Here is a 17,318-nt window from a genome sequence, read left to right as displayed (position 1 = left end):
CTAAGGTAACTATAGCAATTATTGTTATGACAACCTCTACTATCCAACAACACATGGAACAAACATCAATAGCAAAGGTTGATAGGTTTAAATGCTTATGGACAGCTAATAAACATCAAATAAGAAAACGTAAGAATCTAAAGAATTTATCCAGTGTATTTACATTTGTATATAGGTTGGCATGGTAAAATATATTTTATTAAAATTATAATACTGATAATTTTCGAGATGGTATACTTCATTTTCATACTTTTAATTTTCGAGCAATGTTATATGATGAAGCCAATGTGCTGATAGATGATCTTTTTATTCCAAAACAACATATTGTATCTGGAAATGAAATAGAATTTGATAATTATTTAGTTATAATTGAAGATGCCTTAGATGCTATTTATTCTGATATATCATCTTTATATGTACGCCATCAAGAACGGAGAGCAAAAGAAACAGAAAAGCCATCAAAAACACGATACTTAAAAAAGCGTTCAAAAGAACAAACACAACCTGATTCACCCTCTATTAATACTTCTTTGTATACTCTTTCAAAAGAAACAAAAACAAAAACTCAAAAGGTAAGAGAAAAAAGGATGAACTGCTCATATAATACTTTGATATTAGCATCTTGTTAGCTCTACATGTACGACTTCAAAAAAAAAACAAAAAGAAACTAAATTATCAATGAAACAAAAAGATATGTTAGAGCATGAAGAAAAAGATAAAGAGCATATATATGAGACGTTCATATCAGATGATGAAGCATATGATTTATTTTCTCAATAATTATATTATTATTATAAATATTAACAATTTGTCTTTCCCAAATTTCCAATAGAAATAGAAATTTTTTTTAGACTAGATTGAGATGTAGAATTTATATCGGAAACAGAATTTCGCTTTACACGAGTTAATAGTCCCAAATCATCATCATCTCGATAACGTTTTTCAGTTATTTTATCAAAAGAAATCGAAGAATCAATATTTCTATCATAATAAATATCTATTTGATTTCTTAATATATCATTAAAGATTATAATATTAATACTTAGATCTGTTTTTTCATATACTTCAATATCATCATCAGGATAATTTACAAGTTTCCTTATAGAACCTTCTCCCTTTTCTAAATCAACATTATCTTCATCATCCGATGTATTAAAATAATTCTCCTCTTCAATATCAACTGTCTCTGTTCTTACCCATCGACCAGTAGGACCATGTTTAGTACTTAAAAATAATTAGTACAAATAAAATAGATACGTTCATTCATTGTTTCAACTTACTCTTCATTTTTGACACTTTCGAATTCATATGATTTATCATGATATTGTTCATATTTTTTAATAAGTTGATCAAAAACAGGGATATCATTTAAACTTTTAATTTTCTCATAACTACTTTCAATCAAATGATTAATAATACTTTTCATATTCTCCTAAATTATTATTTAGAATTTAAACTGAAAGATCATAACCATATACTTTTCTTATAACATCAAAAAACTCAAGACAAGCAGAACTTAAAAGATTGTCATAACGATTTGTCTCCATATAAACCGTAAGAACATGACTAAATAAATTATTTTTGATAAAATGACGACTATAAAATTCATCATTAAGACCAATACACGTTCTAAAATATCGTAATGAAGCTTAAAAAATTAATAAATACTAAATAAATTGAGTTTTAACAGTACCAAGACGTATATATTTTTGAGGAAACGTAAATAAAAAAGCTATCTTGCACGAAATATTAGACGACAAAATAAAAAACTTGCTACGAAACGAGTGCACTTTAACAAAAAAACATAAGAGTTCACATAAATGAACCAATAATGCAGATGATATTAAACTAAATTCTAAAAACAGATTTAAAACTATCGAGAATTTTTTATAAATACGTACCCTTTATTGATGAATTTATGTTCGAAATAGGTTCAAATAAGAATTTAGCAGATTTATCATAAAATAACTGCAAAAATTTATCGGTATCAGAGTCATTAGATTTTTGTGCAGACTCGTTCAGTTTCAAAAATGTATTAGAAGAAACAGAAGTAGGATCCATCAAAATTCTAATTGCTTCAGATATTTGAGCTTTAATGCCAAGATCAGTTTCATCATGAAGTAAGTTAATTAAAACATCTAAAAGTGACTTATCATCTTTATCAATCTGATTCAAAATAAAAGATCGTAAATATCCAGGATCATGCTCGATAATAGCCATTAATATTTCAGCGCCAGCTATACATATCAAAGGTTGGGAACGAAGTGCAAAAAGAACAACATCAAATAAGCCATTTTCTACAAACGTCATATACAAAGATATACGAGAAGGGTTTTGAAGTGTTTTTGCAACATTGCAAACCTGTTGAATAAAAACGACAGCATCCAACTTACGACTTAGCTCAATAGAATCATCTTTAAAAAGCCCAAAAAGTTCTTCAAGAAACTCATTATTATGTTGAATATGCTGTATAATATCTACTTGATTAAAAAATATAAGCGTATTAAGAATAGAAAATGTTAAATCATCAATAATCCTTGCAAGGACTACATCTTTTAAATATTGTAAACGAAATGTTTGATGAATTTTATTTCGTATTTCAGGATTTTTAATATCAACAACTTGTTTAAATTTTGACGTATCAGACAAGTATTCACGATAATTCGCTTTATGATTACTAAAATCGGGATCATCTATGAGTTAAAAATGAGAAAATTCGATTCATTTTATTTTAGAAAATGACTCACATTCAAGAATACCTACAACACCCAAAATAATATCATCTCTTAAAATGTATTCAATAACCGCAGCATCATCAATTAATACTAGTTTATCCTTAAACAAATAAACATTATAACTATATGGTATACAAACTTATATTTTTCATAATAGAGCATAATAGATGCAAGTCATTCAAAATCTCTAAATCTTCACAAACATCTAAAAGCAAAACGAGCTGCATTATATAGTTCTATAAATGTTAAAAAAAGCTCTATTACAAAATAACATATACTTCATTCAAAACAAATTTTGCTAAACTCTCTTTCCCCAAAACTGTTTGATTCGCTTTTAAAATTAACGCCTCAATTTCAGCAAGATTACGGAGTTCAGGAACAGGCAAATATATAGGACTCGATGTATTTTGTTCAACCACATCATCAGAAAAAAATTGATCTTACGAAATAAGGAAAAAAAAAAAAAATTAATATCCTTACCCACTTGATCATTTAACAATTCTGTACTCGATGGTTTTAAAACTTACAACGTACTTAGAAAAAGCTTAAAAAAATGAGAAAAATACCATATGCAAGGGAAAGTGCTCTCCTAACATCGCTTAAAAAATTCCTAATGTGTCAAAAGTCAAAATTTATTCAAAAAAGAAATAAAAAATATTTTTTTTTAAAAAAAAAAAAACATACCAAATTTCATCACATCCTTCTATTTCTTGAAAACTTAAAGCAATATCTGTCCCATCCAATTCTTTCCAAACGATCAATGTTTCTATTATCCTTTCAATATTTCAAAAATAACCCCTTTTAATCATTTTACTTTGTTGTATCTGATACAAGTCCTCCCGAACAATTTTACTTTTCAACAACACCTCTTCTTCATTTGTCTCCGATTTTACTACGAAATATCCATCTGTCTACATACAAAAATCAACCTTAACTCTTCTTAAGACCATTCCTTTATGACCTCATTATCAATCATTGCTGTACAATATCCAGTACCACAATCATGCCAGTTTTCATCCCGCATTTCATAGACCTTTACCCGATGAGGATTTTGGGGGACTTTAACGTCTTTTAATGCCTTTTCATCCCCTTTATTTGCCTCTAAGTCACTCATATTTAAAATCCTTAAAAACACTGTATTTTCAGTAAAAAAGACCGAAAAAAAACCCTGAAAAAAGCCAATATCTTTATACACTCCCACCCTTCATAAATATGCATAAAAAATCGTTATTTCTCCATGGATTATCCTCATTTTCGTATTATATGCACTTTTCACTGGCTCCCAAAAATTTTGGTTTTTTGGAGATCAGCGATACACCTAAAAGCAGAGAAATGTAATATAAAAAGGGTGAAAAAAAAAGTAAAGATAATACATGAAAAAAATAACAAAACATTAGAATAGAAATAGTTGGTTCCATTGGATTTTTTTTTTTTTAATTTATGCAAAATTAGAAAAAGATATCCAATCAAGATATATCAAAAATTAAAATATAAAAAGAAAGAGGTTAAAAGACTATGTATGAGAGGAGATATGTTTTTCATGTATGCGTTGTTTCTTCTCTAGTAATCTAGACTATATTTTATAAGAAAAAAATATAGTAAAAAATAAAATTACCTGAAGTTTTTTGGCAACATTAAAAATACCAGAGGTTCCAGCACCACAAATAATACAATTTGGATTTTTCCTATATCTTTGAATTGCACATGTTTCACAAAAATAATGACCACATTTTGTAACTATAGGTTGAACATATTCTTTTCTACATATAAAACATGCAAATGGAATGTCATCTTCTTCGGTCGAAGAATCATCGGTATGAGTATCATATTTGTTTCCATGAAGAATAGCGGCTCTTTTTTTATGTTGAAATTGTTCCCATTCATGGTCGAGTTGCCATCCGGCCTTATAATCTTCGCGATCATGAAGAAATTTACAAGTATCACCAAAACCACAAAATCCAGTTTGTTTGTAATCTTTACAAACATCTGGAGCATAATCAATAAATGTTGTCGGCAAGACATGTTTTGCTTGAACAGGTCCAGGACGACTAAGCGTTTGATTTGATTTTATTGTATGATCAGAAGCAGTAATAACAGAATCTGTTGTATTACTAGATCCACTTTCAAAAGATTCAATTAAAGGTGATTTTGTGGAAATATTATTATTTGTTGTTGTATGTTTTTGTCGAAAGTTCACTTTTTTAGACTTCACAACAGTTTCATCCTCAGATGAAGAATCTTCCTCACGTTTTCTTACAAACTTTGTACGACCCTTCCTAATAAATTTTACAGGCTCCATAGATGCTATTTAATTTGAAAAAATTCAGATTTAACCTTATTTTAAGAAATAAATTTTAACTTAATTCTTTTTTAAACATTTGAAAAAAAATGAAAAAAATTATTAATCCCTACAACCCACTAAAACAATCTAATACAAGAAATCAGTCTATTTAATCAGTGAAAGAATCCTTTCATTATATATAAAAACAAAATTAAAAATATCAAAGTAATCGTACGAAATCGTAATCTTAAATAACTTAATTCTTAAACAATAGCCTTTTGATAAATAAGAATATCCGACTTGCCATAAAAAGTCTTGTAGATCAGAAAAATGATGTCTTTTTTTTTAAAAAAAAATTTCTTTAAATAAATTATTCTATAATTTCATAATATATTTAAAGATAGCAATTTACCTACCTTTGAAACAAGAGTATTTAATTTTTCTATTCTAAGTAAAGATACTGCAGCATATTAATTTCTTTAAGCCATTCATCAGTAAAAAAAAATCAAACTGAAAAAAAAGTTGAAAATTATTTCAAATATTTTCTATAAATGTAAGAAAAAAAAATCAGTATTTCCATTTATACATATATATAATTATCCGGAACTTTTAATACTTGGAGTATCTAAAAGACTATCCTATAATAAAATTATTATCAATAGTATTAGTAAAAAAAAAACAAAATATACATAAAAATTCCACTCAAGACAATCCATACAGTCAGGATATGCATTACATTTTGGAACATCTTTATAGTCTTTAATAATATCAATTACTTGTTTAATTCGATGTGTACCAATTGCCATTTTCCAGCCTTTATCAGCAATGATATCATAAATACAAGAAAGACCACTATGACAATGAGTTTCCATCGCATATCCACCATACCAACATGTTGATTTAGGCCCCTATTAAATCAATGATCAAATATGTTTTATTTAAAAAACAGGTTTATTTACATTACATGTACCCATAAAGATAGGATCTGCTGTATGTCCAAAATGCCATACATAAGCTTCATTATCAGGAAGTCCTGGAGGAAAAGGCAAATGTAAACGTTTTGCAGCTAATTTTTCCCCTGGTGCTTCAAAAGTAACTGTTGGAAGACCAAAGGTTAAACCAACTAATGATGAAAGCGCACCACCCAAAGAATGTCCTACCATCCATACATTTGCTTTAGGATAGATTTTGGTAACATTGTAAAAGATATTCTTTTATATAAATAAATTTATTTTTTTTTTGCAAAAAAAAGACTTACCAAAGCAATCATATAATAATGAGACTCATCGAGAAGTTCTTTTTCAAGGCATCGTTCATCACATGAATAAAAACCATTAAAACAATCACAAACTGGAGTCCATATCCAAGATATTCGTCCACAACAACATGAAAAAAGTAAATTATCCTAAATTTTTTAGTCATTAAAAATTCTATTTTAGATTTACATTAATCTTGTCCTTCATTCCAGTGTTAGGATCATAAACACCAAAGACTTCAGGGCTCGTTCCCTTTAATGCAATAATTACTGTTTTATTTTGATCATCTATAAAAACATGTCCATGAAGTGCACTTTTGTTCCAAGAATCATCATCAATAACATCTAATCCGCCACCTACATCTATCCAATCCCCTGTATTTGGAATTTCAATATAGGCATTACTCGCAATTTCAGCCATATTAATTACTGTTTGTTTATCTTCAATATCAGGAATATCCACATTTACAAAATCCCAATCAAAAAAAACGGATGATTTATTATTATAATGTGATGAAATAAACCATTCCCTGATTAAATCCCTAGAATTATTTCTTAAACGTTTAATTTTCATAGATTTTTTTAAGATTTTAAAAGGACGTTTATATAAAAGTAAATCATATTCTGATCCTTCTTTAATATTGAAAAACCGATATTTATATGAATAAAGGCATGTACCAAATGTAAAAACATGCTTTAAAGTAAAATACGACGGTTTATTTAATAAATTAACTGATGATATATTTTTCAGAGTAGCAATAAAAACCATTTTCCAGTATATAAAAATCAAAAAAAAGAAAATAATAAAAAAAGAAAATATATAAATAAAGAATATGTATGATTTATTCCTCTTGTACATCCTTATTTGTATTTTTTCAACTTTTGGGTAATATTTTTTTGATAATAAAATTTGAACGTTAGATAAAGATTATCTCTACGTTATCAATTTTATCTATAATCAATTGAAAAAATGAATAATTTATATGTAGAATATTAAATTAAGTGATTATTCTTTATATCCTTTAGAAAAATATTATTAATATATTTTAGTCTTAAAATTAATATTCTTATAAAAATTTTTTTATATACTTGAGCAAGTAAGATTTAATAAAAAAATGTTTATAATGATCAAGATCTGATAATAAAATTATGAAAAATAACATGCAAGAATTGAAAAAAACAATATATTAATAAAAGAGTATAAAATTAATAAATTGAAAAATTTTTTTAAAATTAAAAAATATGTCTAGATATTGAAATATTTTAACAGATAAAAAAGAATTGTAATTAATATATGAATGAATAAACCTCTTATAAAAACAAATTTGAGGAAAATTTTAAATATTCGAGTTTAATAAAATCTATTGAATACTTTTTAGAGTTAAAATTTTAAAGTAATTAATTTTAAAAATACTAATTCCATATTTTTAATATAAATATTTAAAAACAAATAGAATAGATAAAATAAATACAAATTTATAAATGATTAAATCGCTTTTAGATTTCACGAAAAAAAAGTGTATAGTTATTCAAATAAATCAATGTTAACCTATACAATTTTTTTTCTTAGAGAAAATCAAACAAAATAGTAATTGTCTTAAATTATTTAAAAAATATTTAAGTACTCAAAAAAATAATATAAAAAAAGAATTTTATTAGAAAAATATTTATTGGCAAAACTAATAATAAGGAATATATTAAAAATCATTATTAATATTAAAAACTTAATAACAAGTTACAATTATTCTAATCAATTTTAAAAATAGATCTAATTTTATAATTAACAGTATATTTAAATATATTAAAATCCAGTAGAATAAAACAAAAAAGTAAAATAATGTAATTCAGAAAAATAATATATAACAATATATATAATATTGTAATACATAGATAATTGCATACTAAAATATTTATTTTAAAAGTAATTCAAAATAAAATTTCTTAAAAATTTATGATTATTCATATTAAAACCTAAAAAATATTAAATATCATTAAAAAGAATAAATCAAAAAAAATGTTATTATATTAAAACTTTAAACATTTATTTTAAAATTCAATAGGTATAATCTTTAAAAATAACATTTTTTTTATATTATTCCACAATAAAATAAAATTTACAAATCAAAATTAAATGCATCATATAAATAAAACTTATTAATATCTAAATCTTTAAAATAATTGAATTTTAAATAAAATATCATGTTTTATTAAAAACTAATCTAACTTGTTAAACAAATATTTTTTATATAATTTCTCATAATTTGCAAAAATTTAAACAAATAATAACATTCCTATTAATATTCTTAATATATTTGTTAATTTTTTATATTTTAAAGACTTATTTTCATAAGACGTAATATTTTTACAATTAAAATCCTTATAAATGACAAAGAAAACGTATATAAAAAGACTAATTCAAAACTTCAATGCAACCCAGAATATTAATATAAAAATGCAAAGATAAAAACATTTTTATTAAATTTTTCTTAAAAATAAAAAGATAGATAAACACTTTACATAAATATTAAAGTCAAGATAATAAATATTTCGAAAGTTATTATCAATAGTGAAATTATTATTATATTAATTTTTCACTATAAACCTAAGATTCTTAGATATTAGTAAAACAACAAATTTTTCGCTCTTTAAAGATAAAATAAGATAAATAAAATAAAATATAAAGATATTTAGCAAAGAAATAGTATATAACTTTCCTTATATATCCTTTTAATCTCGATATTTTTTCAAAAAAATTCATTCCTAAGTTTATCTATTATTTGTTTTAAAAAACGTAGATAATGAATATATATTTTTTTAAAAAGTCAATTGCTAAAACCATTTAAAGATCAATAAAACATTTTTCGAAATATCCGAAACAAACTTTTCAGAGTTATAATCAGAAAATCAATATCACAATTTTGTGTTCATTAAAAGCACTTCTATAATTTATTAAATTTCCTTAAACATTAATAATTTTATAATGCATATCTGCCATTAATATAGTATCCTCCTAATTTTTTTATGAACTCCCTAAAAAATTAATAAATAAGAAGTCAAAAAATGTTCTATATCGATTGTTGTAAAAGTAGATTTCATTTTTCTAATATAATAGAAAAGAAAAAAGCTATATAATATCTTGACCAAATAACCGAATTTAAAATCTTAGAGAGACCAATAATATTTTCATTTTTGAAACTGTTAAAATAATTCTATAGATTTGAAACAATTCTCAATGAAATTTATTATTTTTATCATTCCAAAAGTAGAATAAAAAAACTCAAAACATATATTCATGATATACTATGGAAAACTAAAAATTCAGGAGTTTTGTTAGTATAATTAAATAGTCCTATATAAAATACTTTTAAAAAACCAAACAATACTGTGTAAAATCTTATTCTGATATCTCAAAAATCTATAAGTCATTAACTTGATTATTCTTAATGACACAATAATCATTAGTAAGAAAGAATCGGGAGATCATAACCATTAAAACTATAGAGTACTTGTAGAACATTAAATATTGATCATCAGATTTATCCACAATTAACTTTTGTAAAAAACTCTAAAAAATATCAAAATTCACTTTTAGAAATTGATAATTCTTTCTTTTTAAAAAATTCCATTGAATATTAAATAAGAAAAATATTAAGAAAATGCATAAAGCATTATCCAGATAATTATAGAAAAACTCCAATTGCTTAAGAAATGTCTAAATATCCAAAAAAATTCTCGTAAATTTATTGAAAACTTTTTATCCGATATTTCGTTGACAAACTTGTACAACTTTTAAAGAAACTTGGATTTAAGAATTAAATTAACCAGTATATCATTTATAAAAAAATCTATAAAAAAAAAGATTAAATATTTAAAATAAAACAAAAAATTCATATATTTTTTTTTAAAAAGACTTTAACTTTAGAACCTATAAGTCTAACATTAAAACATTTATAAAAAAGATTTTTTTTAAAACAAAATACCCAGAAATACCTTTAACAAAATAACTCAAAATTTATATAAGCTCTTTAAGAAATCCAAACAAACAATAAAATGGCTAATCAGTACATTGGCTTAAAAGTAAAAATGCCGCGTTTATCGATTCATTTTGAAACTCTATTGATAAAAATTAAATGAAAAAACCATAATAAATAACATACCAGAATTTATGGAAAAAAGAAGAACTCGTAGATTATCACGCAAATCCTTTGTCCCAGTTTTTCCCAATTCTATAAGAGTATTCAATATCACTTCATCTTGTAAAAGATTAAACACAATTTTTTTAAATTCTGATCCATAAAACCGAGAAATCAACGCAAGAGCAAAAATAGCCTCTGTACGTATAACAGGATACTGAGTTTGAACAATCATATCTTTAAAAATATTTTCAAAATCAGGATATAGAAGCATTTTCTTTTCGATATCGAATAATTTAAACAAGTTAATAGTACGTATCATAGTTGAAACAATCCTAGATGATTCCATTATTATAAAATGATCATCTGTTCTTCTTCGAAGCTCCAATAATTGCATAAAAATACCAGAATCAACAAAAAAAGAAGCATTTTTTCCTAATAATATTAATAACATAAATAAAAACAATATTCATTACCATTATCAATAATTAACTGTCTAAGAATAGATACAGCTATATATAGTATTGGCTTAACAGAATCAAAAGTAAACAGTTTTGTACATAATTTTATTCCTCCTGCTTCTCCAATTATTGACTTGTTATTTTCTATTTTTATTAGAAATATATTCATATAAGTCACTTCATACTAGGTATAGATAGGTTTTTCAAAAATCCTGAACTCGAATAAATTACTTTTGGATCATCAGAGAAATTAATAATATTGATCAATTTTTCGTATAGCTTTAATTCATGAACAAAATAGATACAGGTTTTATCTAAATAAATATTAACATTCAAGTAATGAAAGAACAAATAAAATACCAGTTCGAGCCAAATTTCCAAGCATAACACAACTGCATAATATTAAAATATAAAAAGAATCTATTTCAAGATGTTTTAAAAGCATATCCATTATAAGTTCGTTATTTAATATATATTCAGAAAAATCACTGTTTGCAGCTATTTCTCCAAACAAATTAATTAACATAGAAATAAGACCCTTATTCTCAGAATTAAAATGTTCTTGACAAGGCACCATACGATAAAAATATTGAAGTAAATCATATAGTTTTTCTGATTGAACTAAGAGTAATTGTATATCATTTTGAGGAAGAAATGAAAGAATAATAGAGAATATATCAGCAACATTATTTGGACATAATTGAACAACTGACAAAAATCCTATAAAACAGTTTGGATCATAGTGCTTCTCTTCTTGAAAATATTAAGTAACAATTCTTGAAAATGCTTCTTAAAATATTACCTTTAGACATCAACCATCCTATAATTCTTGCCAATATATCAAAATTCGTATGGAAATTCGTAGTTTTAAGAATCCTTGAAACAGCATTTTTTCTATTAAGTATTTCAGTTGCTTCATCTTAAAAAATGTAAATAAAAAATCATTTTCATATTATCAATCTCAAACCAGAATCCATGCATAAATTTAACAAGGATGTAAGAGATACTGTGTATATACTAAGATCCTCGTGCTCCAGAAAATCCATAAGAATATCCTCGCCGCACAATTCCAAAACACGTTTTCGGTTCTTAACTATTATATTTATGTAAAAAATTAATCAATATCATTCGTCAACTTATTTACCATGATCAATACAACAGTTACCAATCACACGCAAAGATTGAAAGACACATCTTTTATCAATATTTAAAGCATCTTTCATTATCGAAAACATAAAATTGGTGTATGTTTTTCCAATATATTCTCTATTTTCCACTAACATCTAAATTTCACGTATAAAAATCCAACAAAAACATACGTTCTCTCGAAAAATCCCCAATAGAACAAATATTCTTTACAAGATCTTCAATAATATCGCATTTTTCTGTACTTTCAAGGCACTTTTTATACAGTTTTTCCAGTTCTTCAAGACTAATCAATTCATCTATAATACCTAATATTTATCAATTTTTTTCAGAAAAAAAAGGAATATTAGTAAAAAATACACGGAGAACTCATATCTACCAACTCATTTTTATATTTACAGCCTATTTTGTGTCTTTTTTCAACCTTTTTTTCTCATAAAAACTTTTTAGGTTCGCATCTTATATCAAGATTGCCATGGCAACCTCCAACGACCAAAAAAAATAACGAGGTTTTAAAGCCAAAAAAAGCTTAAAAAGCAGAAAGAATTTCCCTTTTTCTAGGAAAAAACACTCTGAAATGACCTCAAGACGTCAGGATTATATTTTTCGTGTAAGGTTGTGCTCTATTTCTTGTTTGAACGGAAAAAATTGACTTAGTAGATATCAAAATAAGCTTCCATTACCTCCGTTCTTTCCAAAAATGCTTAACATACCTATTCCCCTGAATAACTACACAAAAACATCATATCTATCAAGCCTTATCCAAGAACAACCTATTGATATAGAGTTGGATTCAGAATTAGGAATACCTTTGGATTTAAGTATGATTTCGAATGTTTTTGAAGGAATATATGATAGTACGAGTCATATATTTAGATATAATATGTTTATTATTATCAGATATGCATGGAAATCCAAAAAATGTGGAATTAGATCCCAAAGATCTTGTATTATTAAAAGAAATTTCTTCTATACCTCAACGAAATTCTACAGGTGTATCCTTTCTACGACGGACAGAATATATTTCATCAGAAAGTGTAAAAACAGCGATCAAGCCGAAGACTTTCGATTCACGGTTTATAAAATCAATAGATTCAACGAACGAAAAACTTGAAGATCCAAAAAAACAAGTTATAGCAATTGAAACAACGTTTAAAGAGGCATCTAAGGATTGGTTATCTTTTAAACACCCACATAAAAAGAATTTGACTGTAGTTGATTCATTTCCTATATTTCCTGATATAAATATTTCGGATCAACAATTTTTATTAATGAAATTCACAACAGATCCTGAACAAAATAATTTTTCATCAGAAGTAAATCATAAAATGAGATAAAAGAAGACTAAAAGAATTAGATGTCAAACGATTGCCGCTCAGATTTGGCATTATTCATGCCAGTCTCTGGAAGGGGAGAAGAATGGTTGGCATATTATTTGCCTGAACAGAAATCGTATAATGAATTAAAAAAAACGCTCAAAGATCAGAATTCTGAAAAGAACGAGGTATTTCTTTGTAGAAATATGTTTATTTTGCCTAAATTAATAGACGCCTTTTATATATAATCATGTTCATGATTATGATACAACCATGCATATTAATTCAACACCTCTAGATGAAATTGCACTTGTCTTTCGTAATGATCCAAAAACTAAACTGAAATCTGCATTCTATTCACCTATTTATGCGAAATCCACTTTAAAAAGGAGACGATTAAAAATTCCAAATGGAATGGTTAAAAACTTGAATGTTTCAAATATAGAATTAAAACTTCGACCTTTAAATGAAGAGGAAAGTAGAGAAAAGAAAAAGCACTGTTCTATGCTTGATATACACAATTGTTTTAATGCTAATGAATTAAAAGAAGAAAAAGATATAAACATAACATAATGTGCTGAATTAAAAACACAAACTAAACCATTTATCTCGATTATTATATACGTATATTAGATAAAAAACAAATATTTAATAAAATCCAGCAGGAAATTCTTTTCTTTTTGAAATAATAGCCATAAATTTGTATACTTTTCCCATCGCACCTCCGCCTCTTTCAATTAATCTTTTATATGACGACTCTATTCGTTTTTTACTAGAAATATTTTTAGAAGCATCTATTAATGCTTTTGCTCTAACTTCAATTCCCATGGTTTTCAGCCAAGTACCCTGTTCAATAGGCCCATAAACCTCAAGCTCATCATGTTTAAGTACAACCTCTTTAAGAGCTTGAAAATCTACATCAGAAGAAAGATCCACTTCTCCAGGTTTCTCAAAAGGAGATACAATACGATGTGAACGAATTCCTCGTAATGTATGAATTGGAATAGTGTCTGAAGGTCCATAATCAATAATCAAAGCAGATCCATATGCAGTATTTGAATTATTTAAAAGAATTTTTGAAATTTCTTCCACAAGAACAAGTGATTCCGGTGATATTTCAATACATGACCCTATAGGAAGTAAAGAATATCGCTGAGAAATATTTGGAAGTGTTAAACTATGATAAGTTGGACGTTTCGATAAAATTAAACGAAATTGCAAAGGCGCTGACGATTTTTCTATAGAATCTTTCATATAAAAAGCGTCTTGTGATACGAAATCAACCAAAAATTCCCTCCAACCATGCACCGTTTTCTTTTTAAAGTCAAAGTCAATATTCCATATATTTAAACAAATAACAATCACCTCAAATTTATGAATAGGCATTGAATCAAAAAACTCATGTACAGCAATAAACGGAGTTGAAAGCTCTTTAAGAAAAAAATCAAATTCATAAAAAAACTACCGAATTACTAACCTCTAGGAAGTTGATCAAACCGTTCATACCAATAAACAGGCATCCCATATTTGCTTAAACATTTCCATACATCTATATCAATATTTTCCATAGCATTAGAACCACAAAGTAGTTGACGCTGAAATTCACGCAAAACTGGACTTATTTCAATCAATCGTAAAGATTCAATCGTTCGAAAATAATCTTCAAACATCATCGCAGTCTTTATCCAACAATTAATAACATTTTAGAACAATATGAAGAACTACTCTCAAATAATCATCTGTTAATGTCCCTCGTCCTGGACCTAATTCCACCCATGTTATCTTGGACGGTTTCTTTTTAAGAATCCACTCATAAATCATCCAAATACCTATCAATTCACCGAAAATCTGAGAAATCTCTGGAGACGTAATAAAGTCACCATCTACTCCAAAAGGATACCGATTCCTATAGTATCCTTCTGTAGGATTTGTTAAACAATATTTCATAAAAGATGCAACACTTATAGGTCCAACTGTCTATTTAAAACATAATTAACACAATTATCACCACAGAAACTCCTACTCGGATCATTTTCTCCAAGATCTCTCCTGTTCGAAACCGAGACATTAAACAATCTTTTTCTGATGAAAAAAACTTCTTATTTTTTCGTTGAAAACCAAAAAAAAGCGAGGAAAAAAGGCCTCTACAATAAAAGGACCTCAGAAAACTCATTTTCTACTTCTTATAGTGCAATTGACTTTTTTTTCCTATCATTTTATCGATTTTGTTGATTTTGTAAGGTTGAAGGTTGAAAGCACTCCTCGATAAATGAACCATCTTTTATTTTTCAAAAAAGACCAGTTTTCTCCCTGAAAATAGATGCTTCCAGCAAAATCCAAGTGGGATAAAGAGGATGATGATCCTTTAGATACACAGTGGTATCTCTCAGAAAAAGAACGAAGAAAAAAGACCAAACAGGAGAGACACAGTGAAAAAACAAGTTATAAAGAAAATCTAGAAAAAAAAGAGGGTAGAAATGAGACAAAAAGAGTTAATATAGAAGAAGAAGAATCAGACGACCCGACAAAATATGAAAAAAATGAATATTTGAGCGATCCAAGAGTGATAAACCAAGTAGAAAAGTCAGAAAAAAGTTTTAAAAAAATGAAATATGAATCATCATTAAAAATGAGTCCAAATATAGAAAAAAATACTGGAATAGGTCATTGTAGAAGTGTAGAAAATTATACATGTTTAAACCATATTGAAGAAGGGTCCTATGGAATCGTATATAGAGCTAAAAATAATCAGACAGGAGAAATTGTAGCACTAAAAAAACTGAAACTTGATCAAGAAAAGAATGGATTTCCTATAACAAGTTTAAGGGAAATAAGAACATTATTTGCACTTGATCATCCTAATATTGTTAATATACGTGAGATTGTGGTTGGTGACTCATTGACTCAGTAAGAAATTTTTTGTGTAAAGAGAATTGTTTAAAATAATGAAGAATATATATTGTAATGGATTTTGTGGACCATGATTTAAAATCTTTAATGGAAGATATGACCCAAAATTTTTTGCAATCAGAAGTAAAAACATTAATGCAACAACTTTTATCGGCAACAGCACATATGCATAGCAAATGGATCTTGCATAGAGACCTTAAGACATCAAATCTTTTGATGACAAATCGAGGAATGATAAAAATTGCGGATTTTGGTCTTTCAAGATATCATGGTGATCCAGCACCACCTATGACACAATTGATTGTTACTTTATGGTACAGGTCTGCTTTTTCAAAACAATTATTGTCTTCTTTTTTAAAAGATAGCATTTAGATCTCCAGAAATTCTTTTAGGAACACATAAGTATGGAACAGCAGTTGATATGTGGTCAATAGGATGTATTTTTGCGGAATTATTGACAAGAGAGCCTTTAATACGTGGAAAAGGTGAAATCGATCAACTTTCAAAAGTAATTCCATCTTATTTTGACCCTTCTAATACATTAAGATATTCGATCTTATCGGAGTACCAACAGAAGAAACTTGGCCAGGCTTTATGAATCTTCCTAATTCAAAAAACATGCATTTTCCAAAGAAAAAATCCAGGTATGTTCAATATTATGTCTCAATTATTCAAATAATATAACTTTTTCAGTACTGGTTCTCGTTTACGAACAAAATTCCCATTTTTAACAAATGCCGGTGTTGATCTTCTTGCAAATCTACTTACTTTAGATCCAAATAAACGGATTTCTGCACATGATGCTTTACAACATCGTTATTTTACCGAAGACCCTAAACCTAAAGATCCTGCTCTTTTTCCAACTTTTCCAAGCAAAGCAAGTGAAGAACGATGTAGACGCTATCAAAGCCCCGATGCACCTCATGCACAACAATATGATTCTATTTCATCTTTCGATTCACCTAAACTTTTTGATACCCAGTCGACCACTCGTCCTAATTATTTTCAACTTCGTATCTACTAAGAAGAAAAAATAACATAAGATATAACTAAAATAAAATGTTTTTATACATAAATTACA

The 17,318-nt window shown here is 26.5% G+C and overlaps 8 protein-coding genes across 8 annotated transcripts; 3 read left to right on the top strand and 5 right to left on the bottom strand.

The window, feature by feature from the left end:
- Window positions 1-26: 26 nt before the first annotated feature.
- On the top strand, window positions 27-780 carry PNEG_01765 (hypothetical protein; the record flags this gene model as incomplete). The annotated part of the gene is made up of 4 exons (XM_007875540.1): window positions 27-129; window positions 176-184; window positions 229-572; window positions 619-780. The coding sequence occupies 4 exons, from the start codon at window positions 27-29 to the stop codon at window positions 778-780; spliced, it is 618 nt and encodes a 205-aa protein (XP_007873731.1).
- On the bottom strand, window positions 633-3,861 carry PNEG_01764 (hypothetical protein). Its single transcript, XM_007875539.1, has 14 exons — window positions 3,697-3,861; window positions 3,550-3,646; window positions 3,420-3,501; window positions 3,302-3,345; window positions 3,216-3,257; window positions 3,014-3,174; window positions 2,875-2,971; window positions 2,748-2,825; window positions 1,902-2,693; window positions 1,694-1,855; window positions 1,479-1,648; window positions 1,281-1,432; window positions 1,043-1,224; window positions 633-997 (listed from the first exon to the last, which is right to left on the bottom strand). Exons 1-14 carry the CDS (start codon window positions 3,847-3,849, stop codon window positions 801-803), a joined length of 2,409 nt encoding a protein of 802 aa, XP_007873730.1. The 5' UTR covers window positions 3,850-3,861; the 3' UTR covers window positions 633-800.
- Window positions 3,862-4,239: 378 nt separating this feature from the next.
- PNEG_01763 (hypothetical protein) lies at window positions 4,240-5,133 on the bottom strand. The gene is made up of 2 exons (XM_007875538.1): window positions 4,351-5,133; window positions 4,240-4,308 (listed from the first exon to the last, which is right to left on the bottom strand). The coding sequence occupies exons 1-2, from the start codon at window positions 5,032-5,034 to the stop codon at window positions 4,249-4,251; spliced, it is 744 nt and encodes a 247-aa protein (XP_007873729.1). The 5' UTR covers window positions 5,035-5,133; the 3' UTR covers window positions 4,240-4,248.
- A 351-nt stretch (window positions 5,134-5,484) lies between these two features.
- PNEG_01762 (hypothetical protein) lies at window positions 5,485-7,040 on the bottom strand (the record flags this gene model as incomplete). Its single annotated transcript, XM_007875537.1, has 6 exons — window positions 5,485-5,561; window positions 5,603-5,654; window positions 5,706-5,924; window positions 5,976-6,227; window positions 6,275-6,421; window positions 6,462-7,040. 5 exons carry the CDS (start codon window positions 7,038-7,040, stop codon window positions 5,613-5,615), a joined length of 1,239 nt encoding a protein of 412 aa, XP_007873728.1. The 3' UTR covers window positions 5,485-5,561; window positions 5,603-5,612.
- Window positions 7,041-10,285: 3,245 nt separating this feature from the next.
- Window positions 10,286-12,453, bottom strand: PNEG_01761 (hypothetical protein). The gene is made up of 10 exons (XM_007875535.1): window positions 12,372-12,453; window positions 12,185-12,319; window positions 12,010-12,141; window positions 11,833-11,958; window positions 11,668-11,784; window positions 11,226-11,618; window positions 11,051-11,179; window positions 10,881-11,009; window positions 10,429-10,839; window positions 10,286-10,384 (listed from the first exon to the last, which is right to left on the bottom strand). Exons 1-10 carry the CDS (start codon window positions 12,382-12,384, stop codon window positions 10,326-10,328), a joined length of 1,644 nt encoding a protein of 547 aa, XP_007873726.1. The 5' UTR covers window positions 12,385-12,453; the 3' UTR covers window positions 10,286-10,325.
- A 135-nt stretch (window positions 12,454-12,588) lies between these two features.
- PNEG_01760 (hypothetical protein) lies at window positions 12,589-13,994 on the top strand (the record flags this gene model as incomplete). The annotated part of the gene is made up of 5 exons (XM_007875534.1): window positions 12,589-12,626; window positions 12,672-12,868; window positions 12,912-13,327; window positions 13,369-13,515; window positions 13,559-13,994. The coding sequence occupies 5 exons, from the start codon at window positions 12,589-12,591 to the stop codon at window positions 13,898-13,900; spliced, it is 1,140 nt and encodes a 379-aa protein (XP_007873725.1). The 3' UTR covers window positions 13,901-13,994.
- On the bottom strand, window positions 13,976-15,395 carry PNEG_01759 (hypothetical protein; the record flags this gene model as incomplete). Its single annotated transcript, XM_007875532.1, has 4 exons — window positions 13,976-14,757; window positions 14,805-15,006; window positions 15,053-15,304; window positions 15,351-15,395. 4 exons carry the CDS (start codon window positions 15,393-15,395, stop codon window positions 13,976-13,978), a joined length of 1,281 nt encoding a protein of 426 aa, XP_007873723.1.
- Window positions 15,396-15,616: 221 nt separating this feature from the next.
- Window positions 15,617-17,261, top strand: PNEG_01758 (hypothetical protein; the record flags this gene model as incomplete). The annotated part of the gene is made up of 5 exons (XM_007875531.1): window positions 15,617-16,234; window positions 16,279-16,557; window positions 16,610-16,745; window positions 16,784-16,881; window positions 16,931-17,261. Exons 1-5 carry the CDS (start codon window positions 15,648-15,650, stop codon window positions 17,259-17,261), a joined length of 1,431 nt encoding a protein of 476 aa, XP_007873722.1. The 5' UTR covers window positions 15,617-15,647.
- Window positions 17,262-17,318: the final 57 nt, after the last annotated feature.

Source organism: Pneumocystis murina, assembly GCF_000349005.2.
Source record: "Pneumocystis murina B123 chromosome Unknown supercont1.8, whole genome shotgun sequence".
NCBI lineage: Eukaryota > Fungi > Ascomycota > Pneumocystomycetes > Pneumocystales > Pneumocystaceae > Pneumocystis > Pneumocystis murina.
Note: the sequence above shows the minus strand (reverse complement) of the source record. Positions and strands in the feature narration are given on the sequence as shown.

Excerpts from the sequence above, each read along its gene's own strand:
- PNEG_01764 (XM_007875539.1), bottom strand. The coding sequence starts at position 3,849 with ATGAGTGACTTAGAGGCAAATAAAGGGGATGAAAAGGCATTAAAAGAC. Across the intron at positions 2,826-2,874 it reads CTCTATTATGAAAAATATAA|TATTAATTGATGATGCTGCG; the intron begins GTTTGTATACCA and ends AGGATAAACTAG. Across the intron at positions 2,694-2,747 it reads TGTTGTAGGTATTCTTGAAT|ATGATCCCGATTTTAGTAAT; the intron begins GTGAGTCATTTT and ends TTTAACTCATAG.
- PNEG_01763 (XM_007875538.1), bottom strand. The coding sequence starts at position 5,034 with ATGGAGCCTGTAAAATTTATTAGGAAGGGTCGTACAAAGTTTGTAAGA. Across the intron at positions 4,309-4,350 it reads ATGTTGCCAAAAAACTTCAG|TCTAGATTACTAGAGAAGAA; the intron begins GTAATTTTATTT and ends TATAAAATATAG.
- PNEG_01761 (XM_007875535.1), bottom strand. Across the intron at positions 11,959-12,009 it reads TAACTGTTGTATTGATCATG|TTAAGAACCGAAAACGTGTT; the intron begins GTAAATAAGTTG and ends TAAATATAATAG. Across the intron at positions 11,180-11,225 it reads TGGAAATTTGGCTCGAACTG|ATAAAACCTGTATCTATTTT; the intron begins GTATTTTATTTG and ends ATATTTATTTAG.